The sequence below is a fragment of the Phalacrocorax aristotelis genome, chromosome Z, assembly GCF_949628215.1.
Source record: "Phalacrocorax aristotelis chromosome Z, bGulAri2.1, whole genome shotgun sequence".
NCBI lineage: Eukaryota > Metazoa > Chordata > Aves > Suliformes > Phalacrocoracidae > Phalacrocorax > Phalacrocorax aristotelis.
The window spans coordinates 55,004,693-55,019,366 of record NC_134311.1 but is presented as its reverse complement, the minus strand read 5'-3'; the positions used below and the strand labels follow the sequence as shown (position 1 = coordinate 55,019,366).

Here is a 14,674-nt window from a genome sequence, read left to right as displayed (position 1 = left end):
GTAGGCTTGCAAGTGATTTTGAATTAGTAAAAAAATCATCAGTGCGTGTAACCAAAAACCAAAACCACTATTAAATACTTAAAGGAAAAAATCCACTTCTTTTCTGCACTTCAGTCTTCACAAAACTGACCAGTTCCTTTTTATTTAGATATATAAAGTTTTGTAATTGCTCTCTATAACAATACCGTAAAGATGGTAGGTTTAATGACAAGTTGTGAATTATTTGTGTATTTTAATGGAAAAATTAGAAGTATAAGATACAAGTCTATGTTGATAATAGCCAATTAAACTTGTTTGCTTAACTAAAATTGCAAGTGTAACAGGTTTTACAGTACCTTATTTGTACCTTTTATTATTTGTGATTTGTGATAGATACAACACATGTAGTGGTATTATAAGGCCACAACAAAAATTATCACAATACAAATAATAATATATAATAGGCAGTCAGGATTCTACTACAGCACGGAGCAAATCCCTGTGAGAGGAATGGTTCAGGGAAAAGTGCTTTGGATGAAGCTTGTGATGATGAAATGAAAGAACTGCTGAAGTCTTACGGTGCTATGGACTCTCTACTTCCTGTTGAGACTGTTGAAGTTACAGGTAATGTAAATCATAGGATTACCCTGTAGTCTTAAGGAAGGACTGTACATTAGAATGCTGCTGATTTGCAGAGCTGCATATTGCCTGGCACTGACATTTTTAAGTCTATTAAATACTGAATTTCATTTATTTATTTATTTATTTTCAGAAAACAGGATACATGAGTTCGGGGTTTTTTTTCCCTGAGATAATGAGGTATAAGGTTATTTGTAGCTCTTCAGATTTTTGTTGTTATCCATATTTCGTTTCACTGGAACCTTGTGTTTTTGAAAGCGACAGCTTTAAAGACTTATGCTACCTAAATTTGATCTAATTTGCATATACAATATATTTTTTTTATTATGTGACCTGCCATTGCATCTTCATAATCTATATTAGCTAATCTAACCTATTATGCTCCTGCAAATTAATTTAAAATTCTACCTATTTTTTCTTAATTGTGGAGAGAGAAAATATCCTTCTAGGTCAAGGAGATCAAAAAGTCATTGTTACGACTGCTGTAAAAATGATGATGCAGCTTTGGAGCCACAACATGAGAAATACATTATGGTATGTACAGATAACTGAGTTTAATAAAACTGCTTCATAGTGTAGTACTGCATGGTGTCATTTACTGACAGAATAACATAAAAATAATTAATCCATTAGAACATAAGAAAAGCATCATGCAGAGGCTTACAGTATATAAGCTGTGGTTTACAGTAGATAAGTGTGTATATTATCACTTCTTCTCTCTGTTCATGATTCCTGTGGGCTTACATTTATTGTGCAAACAGTAGTCAATACTTATATACATTTCTTATTGCCTGCAAGAACAGAAAAAAGTCTTGAGGCTTTTAATCAAATTTCCAAAATGGGTCTCTGGAAGAATAATGATTTTTCTTCATGATAATGAAGGTATTTAGAAATTGTTTAATCTTAAACAGCCAGAAATATTTTTCCACAAGTTGTATGTTAGGAGAGCCCTTGCTGGTATTTGTATCCTATGTCTACATTGTCTAGGTGATGCTGTCGTGGCAAAATTCACTGTCTAATTCCTGCAGTGCCCTCAGAGGCGGGCCTCTGAGCATGGACTAGTTTGAATGCCTGGGCAAAACTAGGCTGTGACAGGCCCTTGTAGAGCACACCCTTGCCACTATGTATGTCTATCCTACTAGTGCCCCCATTGCCTTTACACAGTAATTCACTGCCTGGAATGGCTGAGTCCACCAATACTTATCCTGAAGGCCATACATCATGGCCTGTGTTTTATATGGTGCGCTTGGCTCTACTTCTTGCTACCACTTCTGTGTTTGTTGACAGGATTATGTTGCTGCCATACAAGATACAGAAAAGAAGCAAGAAGAACTGTTGATATTTGAATTGAGAACTTCCAAAGATGCAGGTAGATGTAAATTCAAGTCTTTTCACTTTTTGTTGGGGGGTAAGTATCTTTGGTAATATAATTGTTTTCACAATAGTATTGCATGTAATGTATTTGAATATCTCCTCTGGAAAATACAGCTTCACAGAATAAGATTTTAATAACAGCTCCCAGGTAAGTGCACTTCCTGAAGTACTCTAGTTTACTAGGAATGAATATGATAATAAAAAAGGGAAGTATGGCACTTGGAGGCTTGTGTTTAAAGTCAACCCAATCATATAAAAAGGGATCATCAGATAAGAATGCACAGTTTTGGCAACATTATTCAGTTACAAGTACATGAGCCCCTCCATGATCAAGAACAGCTATGTCTGTATGTAAAGCAACAGATGCAGCATTTTCATTCTAGTGTGGCTGGAGCTTCAGGAGCCTAAAATATTTTATGAGGGAAATCTTTAAGGCAGACACTGTGGATGATGGGCAGTTTCAGAAATGCTGGTGCCCAGAGGTGTAATTTTTCTTAGACTATCAAATTTCAGTTCTGATAAATCTCAAGAGCGTACTAAGTGACACTGGCTTCCTAGGAGATCGCAATACTGGTGCTGTGTAGCAGTTTGAGTCTATTGTGTCTGTGCTGTGACTGTTCAAGTAGCAAAGCTTGCTGCAGGAACAGGTTTGACCAAAGTCTCTCTCCCCAGCTGCCCTTGCCATCTAGGCAGGGCTGTTTACTTTGGAGCAGCTCATGCCCATGAAACAGCTTTGCTTCCTGACAGAAAGGAAGGGGGGGTTTAAAATTTGTTTTCCTGAATATAGGGTGGAGTTTTAATATTATATTTGAAATAGTCAAATATATCACTTTAAAATGAAAGTGAAATATGGAATTATGCAGATTTATAGCTTCCAACTCAAATGTATAGCCTATGAACTGTTAATTAAAATCAGTATGTTTTTTGAAAAATGTTTGACAAACAGGTAAATGATACAATAGGCAGAAGCATGTAGACAGAGATCAGTGCAATTGCATTAATGAGCAAAATAAAACTATCAGAGTTTTCCTGTTTCAACATGGTGATCCGTTACCACTACTGACAAAAGCATTAATAATCCAGCACCTCTTAAACTAAATCATAGTTATTACTTTTGAGGAGGTACAAGGCTGAACAAGAAGGTAGAGGTAGATTGACAAACTCATAAGATAGAATAAAATCCCCAAGGTGTTTGCATGTAATACAACCTACTGTAAATAATAGATTCAAAATCCCTATTAAGCTGTCTTAATAAAAGCAATATTTTAATATTTTTCTATTTTAATAAGTAAGTAAATACTGGTAGATACTATGAAACAGGTTTGGGAAAACATTTTATAAATGCCATTTTTAATCCTGTACTTTCCCATTTTTCCTGATTAGGGAAAGCATGTATTTCCTGGTTTAGAATTAGAGGAATTAGATTACATGTCTATTTTATTAATCCAGTGGTATCTGCTGGTTATTACTTCTCACTTCTCCCTTATGTTACATGGCTAAGAGACAGGGCATATAAAGAAGAATTTATAATTGCTCTTCTTATTTTATAAAAATATAGCTAGCAAAAAGGGACAACTTATAATTAATTTTATTTTATAATATGGATTTGAAACTATGTAAAACTATGATACATATGCTTTTACCATTATATGTAACTTGGAACGGGCTAAGCTCATTAAACTATTTTATAATACTTCAAACGTAAAGATTTTAGCTACCTTCTTAAGACAGTGTAACTTCTGCAAGTAGCCTCACATATAATTGTCATGTTACTTAGCTCCTTGCAACTCAAAGAACTTAAAAAGTTTCAGTGCTTATCATCCATAGGACAGTTCTTTAATCTATCCTGTTGTCTTAGTAATTTGCTAGACGAGGCACTTGCACTTCAAAATTTTCCAGTACTTGGGCTATTGCCTTTTAAGTTAAACTTGTATTAAATTCTTTCTGTGAAGAATTTTATTAAAAGTACTTTACTTGTAAAGAGCTATTAGTCTCTTTGGCTGCGTATTTGCTACATTAAAAATCATATTACTATAATTATTTTCTACTGCTTATTGCCATCATCATTTTGTTTACATCAAAATATCGGACAGATGTGTATATCCAAAGGCTGTCTCAGATGCAAGATACTTTGAATGAAATGCTGGCAAAACAAAAAACAGAAAGGGATACCCTTGCTAAAAAATACAGGTAAGTACAATACAAGAATTCTATTTATAGGAAGCTATTCTTTATAGCACTAGTGACAGAGGTTGTTAAAAGGTTAGCATACAGTAGGGTGAAAATAAAACTATGTGGTTTTCATTCAGATTTTGCAGAAGCATGGTCCATATTGGCTTCAGTTACCTCCAGTGAGAGTTTACATCAAGGAGGAGCTTAGTGTTTAGCTAACGCATACTAATCAGTTACTGTGAACACAGTGAGCATTGGAATTAGGTAGTGAACATACAAAAGGTATGGAGAAATGCCTAAGCAGAAATTAGGAAATGGAGGTACTGAGCAATTAGATTACTTTTGCAGCATCATGAAGGAAAGCAGTAGCAGCTCAGACACTACTTTTAGCGTCCCTGCCTCTGTTTTTGTTTCTTTAGCACCCCTAGGTTGGGATTGTTCAACCAGAACAATCTTCTGTTCACCTCAGAAGAACCATTTAGAGCAATAGCTTGAAGCATGCTTGCAGACATTCCTTTTTTTGTGAGGAAGCCTCAAATGTGAGCTGGGAGCGCTAACCTTAGTGTGAGCGTGGACTATATGAATTGTCAGCTTCCTACTGCTAGCTGTCACAAGGCCTCTTTCTACTACCTTCTAAGAGGGACTACCTGAATGTTGGTCATATGGTGAGTGCTCAGCTAACAACGTAGCATCATGTTCAATGGATGCTTCTAGGCCATCTGATGAGGATGTCTGCATATTTTTTGTGCGAGCACTATTCATTTGGTCATGTAAAAACAACAATGTACAGCTTTCATACAGTTCCATCACAAAACATATAGGCTGGTTAAGCAAAGAGACTGAAACATTTCCATAACAGACCATTTTGCCAGCTATAAAATGTAAGATACACAGATTACACAGATAATTAAACAAAAAAAAAAAAAGGTACAGTTTTGTGTAAAGAGAAGTTGGGGTTCTAAATAATCATTGTGAACAAACTAGTGACTGAATTCAGGAACAAGAACAGTAAAATTAGTATCTACACAAACTTATCTTCCTTCTAATACTGAGAGTGAAACTGTGTTCCAGAGCAGAGTGATGAATATTTCTGGGTATTGCAGATACCCTGCAGCTAATGCAACAGCTATCCATCAACAGTAATGAGCTACATGCCAAATTACATTAAATTTCCTTTTTATTATTTATATGGTGAACATTTTAGTTTTAACTAATTAGCATATAAGCTTTTGTAACACGATACATAAATGTACAGAAGATCAGGAGGCATCATCACATTTTCCATCTTTCTGTTGTCCAGTTAATTGGCCCAGGGAGAGATACTACTAACACTTTTCCATTTCTAGCTTTTCCTTTGAAGATATTAAGATGTTTCTCTCACCTAAGAAAAATGAGCAAAAAGAAGCATAATTTTTGTTAGTGACTGTAAGTTACTTTGCCTTTGTCATTTTAGTCACATTATCTTTGCGCCTTCAGTTGCAGCTTCTTCTGTGCCTGTATAGCAATAAAGCAACAAAACTTCCCTGAAGAAACACTGCTACAAAAGTGTGTGGAGCCTCACTGGGCTGTGTAGGACTCCATAGTTGTCAAGGCTTACTCATATCAGTGATGAAATGTATGCTCATACGTTTATCATATCATGGATTCTAAATATGTGATAGCAAGCAATATTACAGTACAGACACCAACACTATCACACTGTGGTTTGGTTGTCCTTGTTCTGCATCAACTCTTCATGCTGTACCTCTGTCCTGACCCCTTCAAAAGTCTCTTCTGAGACTGGGATGGTGTTACTTGCATGGCACCTCTGCTGTGGGTGGAGTTAAAAGCAAACCATGCTGCTATTCCTTTTCCCACACCTTGTGGTACTCCTCTGTCTTCCCAGGATGGTGCCAGAGTGGTAGTCCAATCACTTGTCCCCTGAGGGGGTATTAGGAGAAAAGAGTATTATGCTGGGCTGGTGGCTCCTCTGCTAAAGAAAGTGGGTACAATAAGGAATTCCTTTCCATCAGGAAGAAGGTAAAGTCCTCTAGGGAAGGAGTCTCATAGGGATACCAGCTCAGCTTAGAAACAGGGTCTGAAGAAGGGAGAAGAACTCCAAAACTAGCATACAACATCATAAACTGCTCTGTCCTCTTTTCTTAATGGTCGTGTGGTATTATTACAGTTGTGGCTTTACAAAATATTTTGTTGTGTACACCGTAAAAAATTTCTGATAGTGTCCCCTGATTCTGAAATCAGAGGCACTGAACTCAATAAACTATTGTGATTTGTGGTGATAAAAGAGCAGCCAGTGACAATACAGACCCAGTTTTTATTCTATTAATTAAGGGTGGTATAGGAGGTCAGGACTATTACTGAAGTTTTGATGCTTTGCATCCTACTTCTAGATGGGATTCTGCATAAGCCTGGGACTTGTACTATAAGCTTTATAAATGATAAAAAGGTGGTTCAAATTTTAGGTGTTGGCGGAGTCCTCTGAAACATATTCCTGTTCTTAATGGGTTTTGTCTATTCAACTGTTTTTATTTTGTGTTTACAGTATCTGTGGTGTCCTTATTATTACTTTTTTTTAAATTTTCAATAGGGCTTCAGTGGAATCTTTTAAAAAAGGAGCACTCAGGAAACAATTAGTTAACCTTGCTTCTAGGCAAAAGAGTCTGTTGACTATTGCCCAAAACCAAGAAGAATTAGTCCAGAAAATACAAAATTACAGAAAAACAAAGCAAACATTCAGTGTATTATGTTCAGAGAAGCAAATATCAACCTTAGTTATTTCCTGTGGAAATGATAAGAGACAAAGTTTAACTGCTGATGAAATCATATGTCCTGATGTAGTTACATTTAGTATGGGGCTTGGTGCCAGCATGCCTAATGGGAACAGAGTAGAAGCAGATCTCTCTTTAGAAAATGGATTTTCAGCTCAGGAATGCAGCCAACATCCACACATCTGCTTGGGTGAGACAGGAGCAAATAAAGAAGCAATTAGAAGCAAAGAGGCTTCTGATCATGCTTTGGCATCCGAAAACAGGGTAAGAGAATATCCTTTCAACAACATGTCAAGGCTGACAAATGCTGTACAAGTGGTGGCATTGCCTTCAGAGTCTACTGTTTCCACTGCTAAAACAAAGTGCTCACAGCAAAAAGACATTGATTTTATACCAATCACAGAACAAGGAAACAAGTCTCTAAATCCCATTTTTGTGACCAATGCATTAAACATCGTAGAACCCCAAAGCACTGCTGTCAATGACTGTCAGCCAGGCAGTGACCGCCAGCAGGTTCTTACAGATGAGGATCTACTCAGACATGTAAATAAGAAAGAAGCTTTCCAGCATCAGCAGCAGCAGCAAGTAATTTTGTCAACACGCAGAGATAACTTCCCTGATACTCTACAGCAAATGGTCCTTCAGAGTAGTGAGAACTCACTGAATGCCAACTCAGTGCTTACAAATCTTACTTCAAATGCAGATTATCCAGTAAACTTCAGTGAGAAATCTTCCCAGAGCTGTAGTAACCAGGAATGTGAACAAAAACAAGTGAAGTATAGAAGAAAAAGTAGGAAAAAGCTTCAGTTGATAGATCTACTTGAGTTGGGAAGGATTAAGCCAGGAGAAAATGTTTTAGAATTCAAACTGCAGGTAATTGTTGAGATACAATAATGTTAATATTAGCATATAATGAAAAATCCCCAGTAAAATGAGGGAATAGCAGTTCTTATGGTTTAGTCTGCATCTTCAGCACTTAGTATTGAAATTTTTTGTTCATTGTTTACAGATAATCTTTTATGACTTTTACAGGAAAATGCAATGGACGATGTCAACTTTCAGCTCATAATTTTAACACCCAGAATACTGCCTATGTAAAATTTGTGCTTAACTTTGCATTTTCAGTTTGTTAATATTTCCTGTTGCTAGAACCAGAGTGGAATCATTGGTCTACATTGTGTAATACCTGATTTTCATACTGGAAGGAGCGGGAACGTTAAGGTTTTTATGACCTAATGTGATTCTTAGAACTCTCAAGACCCTCAACTAAATGTGACATCAAGGATTTCATAGTGCTGTGATAGACAGGAATATATGCAAAATTACTTGCTTACATGCCAGCTGGTTCTATATGTTACAGTCTGGTATGAACCATATTTGAGAAACAAAACAAAACAAAAGCAAACCGCAAACAACCCAAACCACCCCCACCTCTTTTTTTTAATACAAAAGCATTTCCCTGTGCCTCCAAATACAGAGCACATTTGCAAGGCAGCTGCTAGAGGACTGGCTTGGTATTGAGCAAATGATGGAATTATTGACTGAATTCCCAGCTGCAAGCTAGTTAATTTCCAGGGCAACATATTGATTAAAACATGAAAGGTTCTTTTCAGCCAGCTCACCAGGTGTAGTTAATGTAGAAAAGACTCCTTTTTCTGCACCTATAATCTGCTCAGGAATGCTGTTTTGCTGAGAGTGGCCATTTCATGTAGTCTTGTGTTTTGTAACATAAGGCAGCGTGAGTAAGTCAGAGGCCTCTATGTTGGGCCATGTAATAGGTATATACACATGCTTCTTTTCTTTAAAGGACATGTAATATTCCTCTGAACCTCAAGATTACTAAATGGAAGGATGAAGAATTCAGTATACTTACTATAATTTCTCAAGACTCTTATCTGTGATACCAGCTTGATGCATGTGGATCTTAAGGAATTATAACTCTCTATTAAAAATGTTAATGTCTGGAATGTAGAGAAGTCAGTGATTTTTACTATAATGAAAATGACACTCATCCATGTCTTGAAAGACAGTGCTATAGAGATTGAAGCTCAGAAGCCAGTGTCTATTGCATTGCAAAGAGGAGATGATGAGTAAAGTTTCCTTCTTTATCACTATAGAGATGTACTAGATAATAACATACAGAAAGCTGCAAATACAGATCTGTGGACGTGGACGACTACACCAAATTGTCAGGAATATGATTTATTACATGGCTTTGGTTAGCAATCTAAGATTTGTTAATATTTTTGAGATAGATCTCAGTATTAGGTTGTATAATTCTTAACAGTATCAGGCAATTTAAGACAGCAATTTGATGGAATTTTTTACAATTAACATAGCAACTTACTTAAAGATGTGAGAATGGCAAGGTTCACTCTATTACTTACTTAGAGGATGTGCACAAAGGAGAACTCAGTTATGCTGGAATTAGAATGTTTCACAGAGAGATCATGGATGCAGGGGATAAAGAGGACCCTCCTATTGTGTCACAAGGTTCAGAAGAGCCCCCCTTGCATTCCAGACTCCTTTCAGAGATAAGTCTAGGTGTGGCTAGGTCCAATCTTAGTGTCAGACTTGGTCAATGGTTTATGTGACTAGGGATAATACATATAGATACAAATATAGTCAAATTGCACATATACACACACAGAGCCCCCACCCCCCTTCCCCCTTGCCCCCCCAAGTTAACCAGTGAATGAAATTTCCCTTTTTCTGAGTTTCATAAATTACTCACTTTTGTGTGCTGGCGTTCATCAGCGTGTGGCCAGTGAGCCTTGCGAAATCAGGCCTTTGAGTTCTCCAAAATCATCAACAGATGTGAATAATCGCGAAATCTGTCCTGAGAGGCGCCCCAGCCCAGGGGGAGATACTGGGTCTCATAGCCCGCTGCGGTCCCAGATTGCTCAAAAGGTCTCCCTCTATGTTGCTAGTTGTAGGGTCGAGATGATTGTCTTTGGTCAATATTTTACATTCTGGCCACAATTCTGGTACACAAGTCAGGCAGAAGATAGCCCAGGTGTGGATAGAGATTGCCTGGTGCCCAAGTCATTATGACCAAGATAACAGGAAGATAGGCCTTATCCTGGGATTCCAGAGTGGCCCAGCGGGGCTGCACCACCACACTAGTACATAGTCCTTACTTAAGGTTAGCTTTGGGCAGGCAGAATGCAGTTTTTGAATGCTGTAGACCTAAGCTATGAAAATGTAAACTGGATTGAGTGTTCCTCAAAATATTTGGGTTAAACATCTTAATTTAGGTTCTTAAAAACACCCCAAGCCAGTGGATATGGTAGGAGGAAGGTCAATAATTGCTGGTGGATCATTCTCTTACTCTGATTGTTTAACCACACGCGTGTCCTCTGACAGTTGTGTCTGTGTGGCCAAAACATCTTATTCTGGTGGAATAAATCCTCTTATTTTACATACCACAGTTTATGATAGTGACATCAAATACTTTAACTTTTTTTCAGAGAAAAACAGGATTAGCTGCAACTTTTCAGCTATAATGTTTTTCAGCACTCTTTCATGTTTTAAGGATGTTAATGCAGATTTGCTAATTTATGAGTTGAAAATTATTTCTTAATTTATCTTTTTTAGGAATTTAGTCATAAAGCCACGCTCTTAAGTGATGGCACGATCAGAACCAGTAAGAGACAAATACTTCAAAATCCAGTTCAGTGGGTTAAAGACCTACTAGGAAGTGATATTTCTGTGACATGGAAGTATGTGTGGAATAAGGTAGGCCTGATTTTACTCCCCAAAATAGCAATGATAAATGGCAATAACAAATTTCACTAATATGGATCTCCTTACTATTCTTAAAGCAAAAGAGGTTACAAGTCTAAATTTTAAAGTCTTCATACTCCTAATGAATAAGCAGCAAAGAAAGAGCTACATAGCTGTAGCTGTACAGTGATGATCTAGTCACAAGTGTAGAGAGAATGTGGAATGCCCACTCTGTAAACTGTCAGTGCTTTGAAAGAGTAGCTTTAAAGGTGATTAAGAGACTGACAGAAAAATCTGAAATGTAGTTAGTATAAAAAGGAGCAAGCTTATTGAAATGTCAGGGTGTCAAGTACGAATGTTACAAAAATACTGGCAGAGTTTAGAGGGCTTTGCAGATGGTTGTATTATGCTTTTTTTCATTTAGAATTCAAATGAGCAGAATTTCTGCTTTATCTTGACAGACACAGGTGAGACTGTTATGTGCATAAACTCAGTTTTGTAAGAAAAATGAAATTTTTATACTTATCAGAAAAAACACTAATTAAAAGTGACCAGTTATCCATTTAGATTTGTTTGTACAGGTTACGTATCTTGGGACACAGTTGTCAAAATTTCTTGTTGAAGAAGTGTCAGTTTCTAGTGGCCTGGAATTACCATCACAAGAAAGAGAGCCCTTGGGTATGTACCACTTAAAACCTAATATTCACTGTGACTGAAAGCAGCAGAAACTGATTTTTGAAGAGCTTAAATTTAAAAATTACTCTATTGCTTTCTGGTTTTTTTCTGGGCTACACGCTTATCACAGGTCTTGGGCTTGAAAAATAGTGCCAGAATTTACACATGATCTCTAAAGAGCTACCTTTCTTTTCTTCCATAAATTGGTTGTGTTAAGAGAATAATTGCTAATGACTTCGTTGCTATGTAAAAAATATTTACGTGATGTTATACATTAAAAATATTCAATATATAAAGTAAAATTTTTAGTAAGCTAATTTAATAGTTTTTTATTCTGTTGGCAAATCAGATACACTAGCTTAAGTTTTCATTGCATTTACATCTTAAAATCACATCAAATAATGTGTGTTGGTGGAAATCCCAGTATGCACAAGCAACAGTAATAACTATGGGGATATTTATTCTCTGAAAATAAACAGTCATAAGAAACAGAGTGCGTTGATATGACAAAATGAGATTGAACAATTTTTTCAGAACTGCCTAGCAGACTTAAGAAATTCAGCCTAATTTTGGTAAATAATGCATTCCCGGGGAAACCCTGGGAACAGCAAATTGCACTTGGAGTCTGAAAAGCCTCTGAGCTTTTGTGATTGGTTCTGTTAATTTGATGAGACACTGCACCTCACGTGAACTGGGATACCAGGCTTGGTCTGTTCTTAACATGCTAAAAGTAAATTAAAAGGTAATAATTTAAAGTAACTAATCTGGTATTCAGAAAACATGTTCTGCTGGTATTTGCTTCAGTCTAAGAGCATCCAGATGATGAGTTTACATTGCCCTGCTTCAGTAACTTAAGTTTATACCAGATGTGACTTAAAAATAGATTTAGTCTCCTAACTTTTTAATAGGCTTTTGAATATTTCACTAGTTCTTGTAAATTATTCCTCTTGAGGAAAATCTATGATAAAAATCGTAACTTCTCAAACAGAGAAATCCATTTATTCAAAAAATACTGTGGGCAAACAGAAATCAGCCTGAAGATCAGTGTTTTTTTCCCCATTTTTCCCAAATAGCTCAGGGTAATTTGGGAAAGAGTATTTAAAGCAGTTTTTTTGTCACGTGTAAATTAAGATCACAGTAATGCCTAACCATTAGCCCTAGGAGAGAGGGAAAGCCAAAGTGTTCTCTGTTTCATTTCCATTTCAGATATTATATGGCCATATCTATAGTAGCAAATTAAACAGTGCCTTAAATCATTCCAGAAGAGGATTAACCTGCCGTGTTGTATTGTGAGAACAGTTGCAGGCATTGGGCAGCTCCCAAATGGTTTCCAGTCCATGGTTTCCAGCAGTTAACTTGTTCCAAGGGCTGTTCCTGACCGGCATTTTGCCTGCAGCAAGCCTGCTGGAAAGCACAGGAAAGTTTGCTGGTGTGGATGTGAGCTATTCTGTGCTGCTTGCCTGGGGACATTCCCAGGCACTCTTTTATCTTTCTAATATACTTACAGCCTGTGTGTACTTTATAGTTGAATTTTATCCTGCCTTTGTAAAGAATCAATATTCTTCTTTTCTTTCTGCATTAATGAATTGAATTTTTGTCTATTCATCCCAGAGTATTGTTAAAAAAGACGACTGGGGCCTGATAATTTGAGCATTTTTGGAGGAGAATGCTATTATTTTAAATATCTCTCCCCACACTCCTTCCAGCTTCCCATATCTTAGCTCAGTCTTCATTGAGCTACTGTGTGAAGAGGATGGCAAAGTGGGAAGAAAATTATACAGGCAGTGGCTGTATCTAGCCATCTTTTAAGACAAAGAAGCAGCTACCACTGAACTTTGTATAGAGCGCAATTTAGGGAGCATGACCTGAGAGTTTCTACCAAATGAAGTTCCCTAGGCAAGACAGGTGAAAGAATTGATTTTCTGTGGCTTCCAGGGTAAGAAATGTCCCAACTTTTCAGCCTGGTTGAGACTAAGGTGCTTCCAGATTTGCATAGCAGCAGAATTTTAGGTACTTGAGGAATGTAAATGTAAAAAACTTGAAGAGCCCATGAAGTAAAGCAGCGCCAGACCGATGCAGGTATTTAACAGAAGCTTTAAAGATTGCGATGTTTTGAATTAGTCATCTAAATCCTAACTAAATTTCACATTATGTCCCTTCTTTGACTCTGAGCCTTTCATCTCTTCTAAGATCACACTAGCAGAAAGCAGGAATTGCTATATTCAGGTCTGAGTGAGAACGGAATATTAAGAAAATAAATAGTACTTTTAGACTATCTTGATGTAGGAAAGCAGAAGAAACAGTGACTATATGGCTTGGAATTTATTCCTCTGTGCTTTCTGATACATGTAATGGTGACGTAATGTTTACTAAAAATGACCAATAATAACAAGGATTCAGAAGCAGATGTCAGCTGAAGAGCAGATGTCAGTTGCAGAGCAGATGTCGGTGTTAGATATGTCACATAGAAATTCCAGCAAAGCGCTTTAAAATAAAAGCATATCCAGTTGTTACAGTGAGGATGATATGTAAATTTATTTTGCATATTGCTATTTTAGGAATATGGTCTTTGGAAAATGGCATGACTACTGCAGTTCTTGTGCTCTGGAAATCCCTTACTGTCTTTAATAACGATTAGCCACCTGTAAAGATTAGAACAACTCCTGCTCACCTTTAGTTATGAAAGACTATAGAGTATTTTCAAGGGAATACAGATGATTTCTTAGTGGCTGAACCTTGGGAGCTGTTTCAGAAGGTTTATATTACTGTTGCTCCAGGTGTCTAGCATAAAATGAGCAGCTGAACTCAACAAGGTTGCATGAAAGCAAATGAGAATAGTTTGCTGTGATCATATGTGATATCATATGTTTGTTTTCTTTGAGACAAGCGGTGAAACACATATTTAGTACGCTACTCTTCACGTTAAATTTGCGTGGCATCTAATGTAATTTTGCCAAGGAGAACATATGTTTTAAAAAAAGAGAATGCCTCAATCATCTTACAGTGGCTACAGCTTGGCTGGTAAAGGAGCAGAGGAAAGTCTGCACTTACATGTGTTAGGTGATGTAAGGCTAAGTGAAAATTTCAGCATTTACCTTCAAGAAAAATAAAAAGCTTAATTGCTCTTTCTACGTTAAACCATTAAACTCTTGGTGTTAAATGATACTGTTTGTTCTTAGAACAAAGTTGTCTTGGTCTTTTTATGCTCTCAGGAAAGAATTTTACCACGAGGGACCACAACCACCACAACCAGCACCATCAGAAGAGTCCTGGTACTTTCTCTTTTGCTCAGCCTTGTGGGACCTCTCGTCTGAGCAGTATGCAGCCAAAACCCCCGTCCT

General features: G+C 36.9%; 1 protein-coding gene across 1 annotated transcript; it reads left to right on the top strand.

The window, feature by feature from the left end:
• Window positions 1–4,815: 4,815 nt before the first annotated feature.
• Window positions 4,816–8,030, top strand: LOC142050453 (ankyrin repeat domain-containing protein 31-like). The gene is made up of 3 exons (XM_075079116.1): window positions 4,816–4,829; window positions 6,752–7,805; window positions 7,965–8,030. Exons 1-3 carry the CDS (start codon window positions 4,816–4,818, stop codon window positions 8,028–8,030), a joined length of 1,134 nt encoding a protein of 377 aa, XP_074935217.1.
• Window positions 8,031–14,674: the final 6,644 nt, after the last annotated feature.

Excerpts from the sequence above, each read along its gene's own strand:
- LOC142050453 (XM_075079116.1), top strand. Across the intron at positions 7,806-7,964 it reads TTTTAGAATTCAAACTGCAG|GAAAATGCAATGGACGATGT; the intron begins GTAATTGTTGAG and ends TGACTTTTACAG.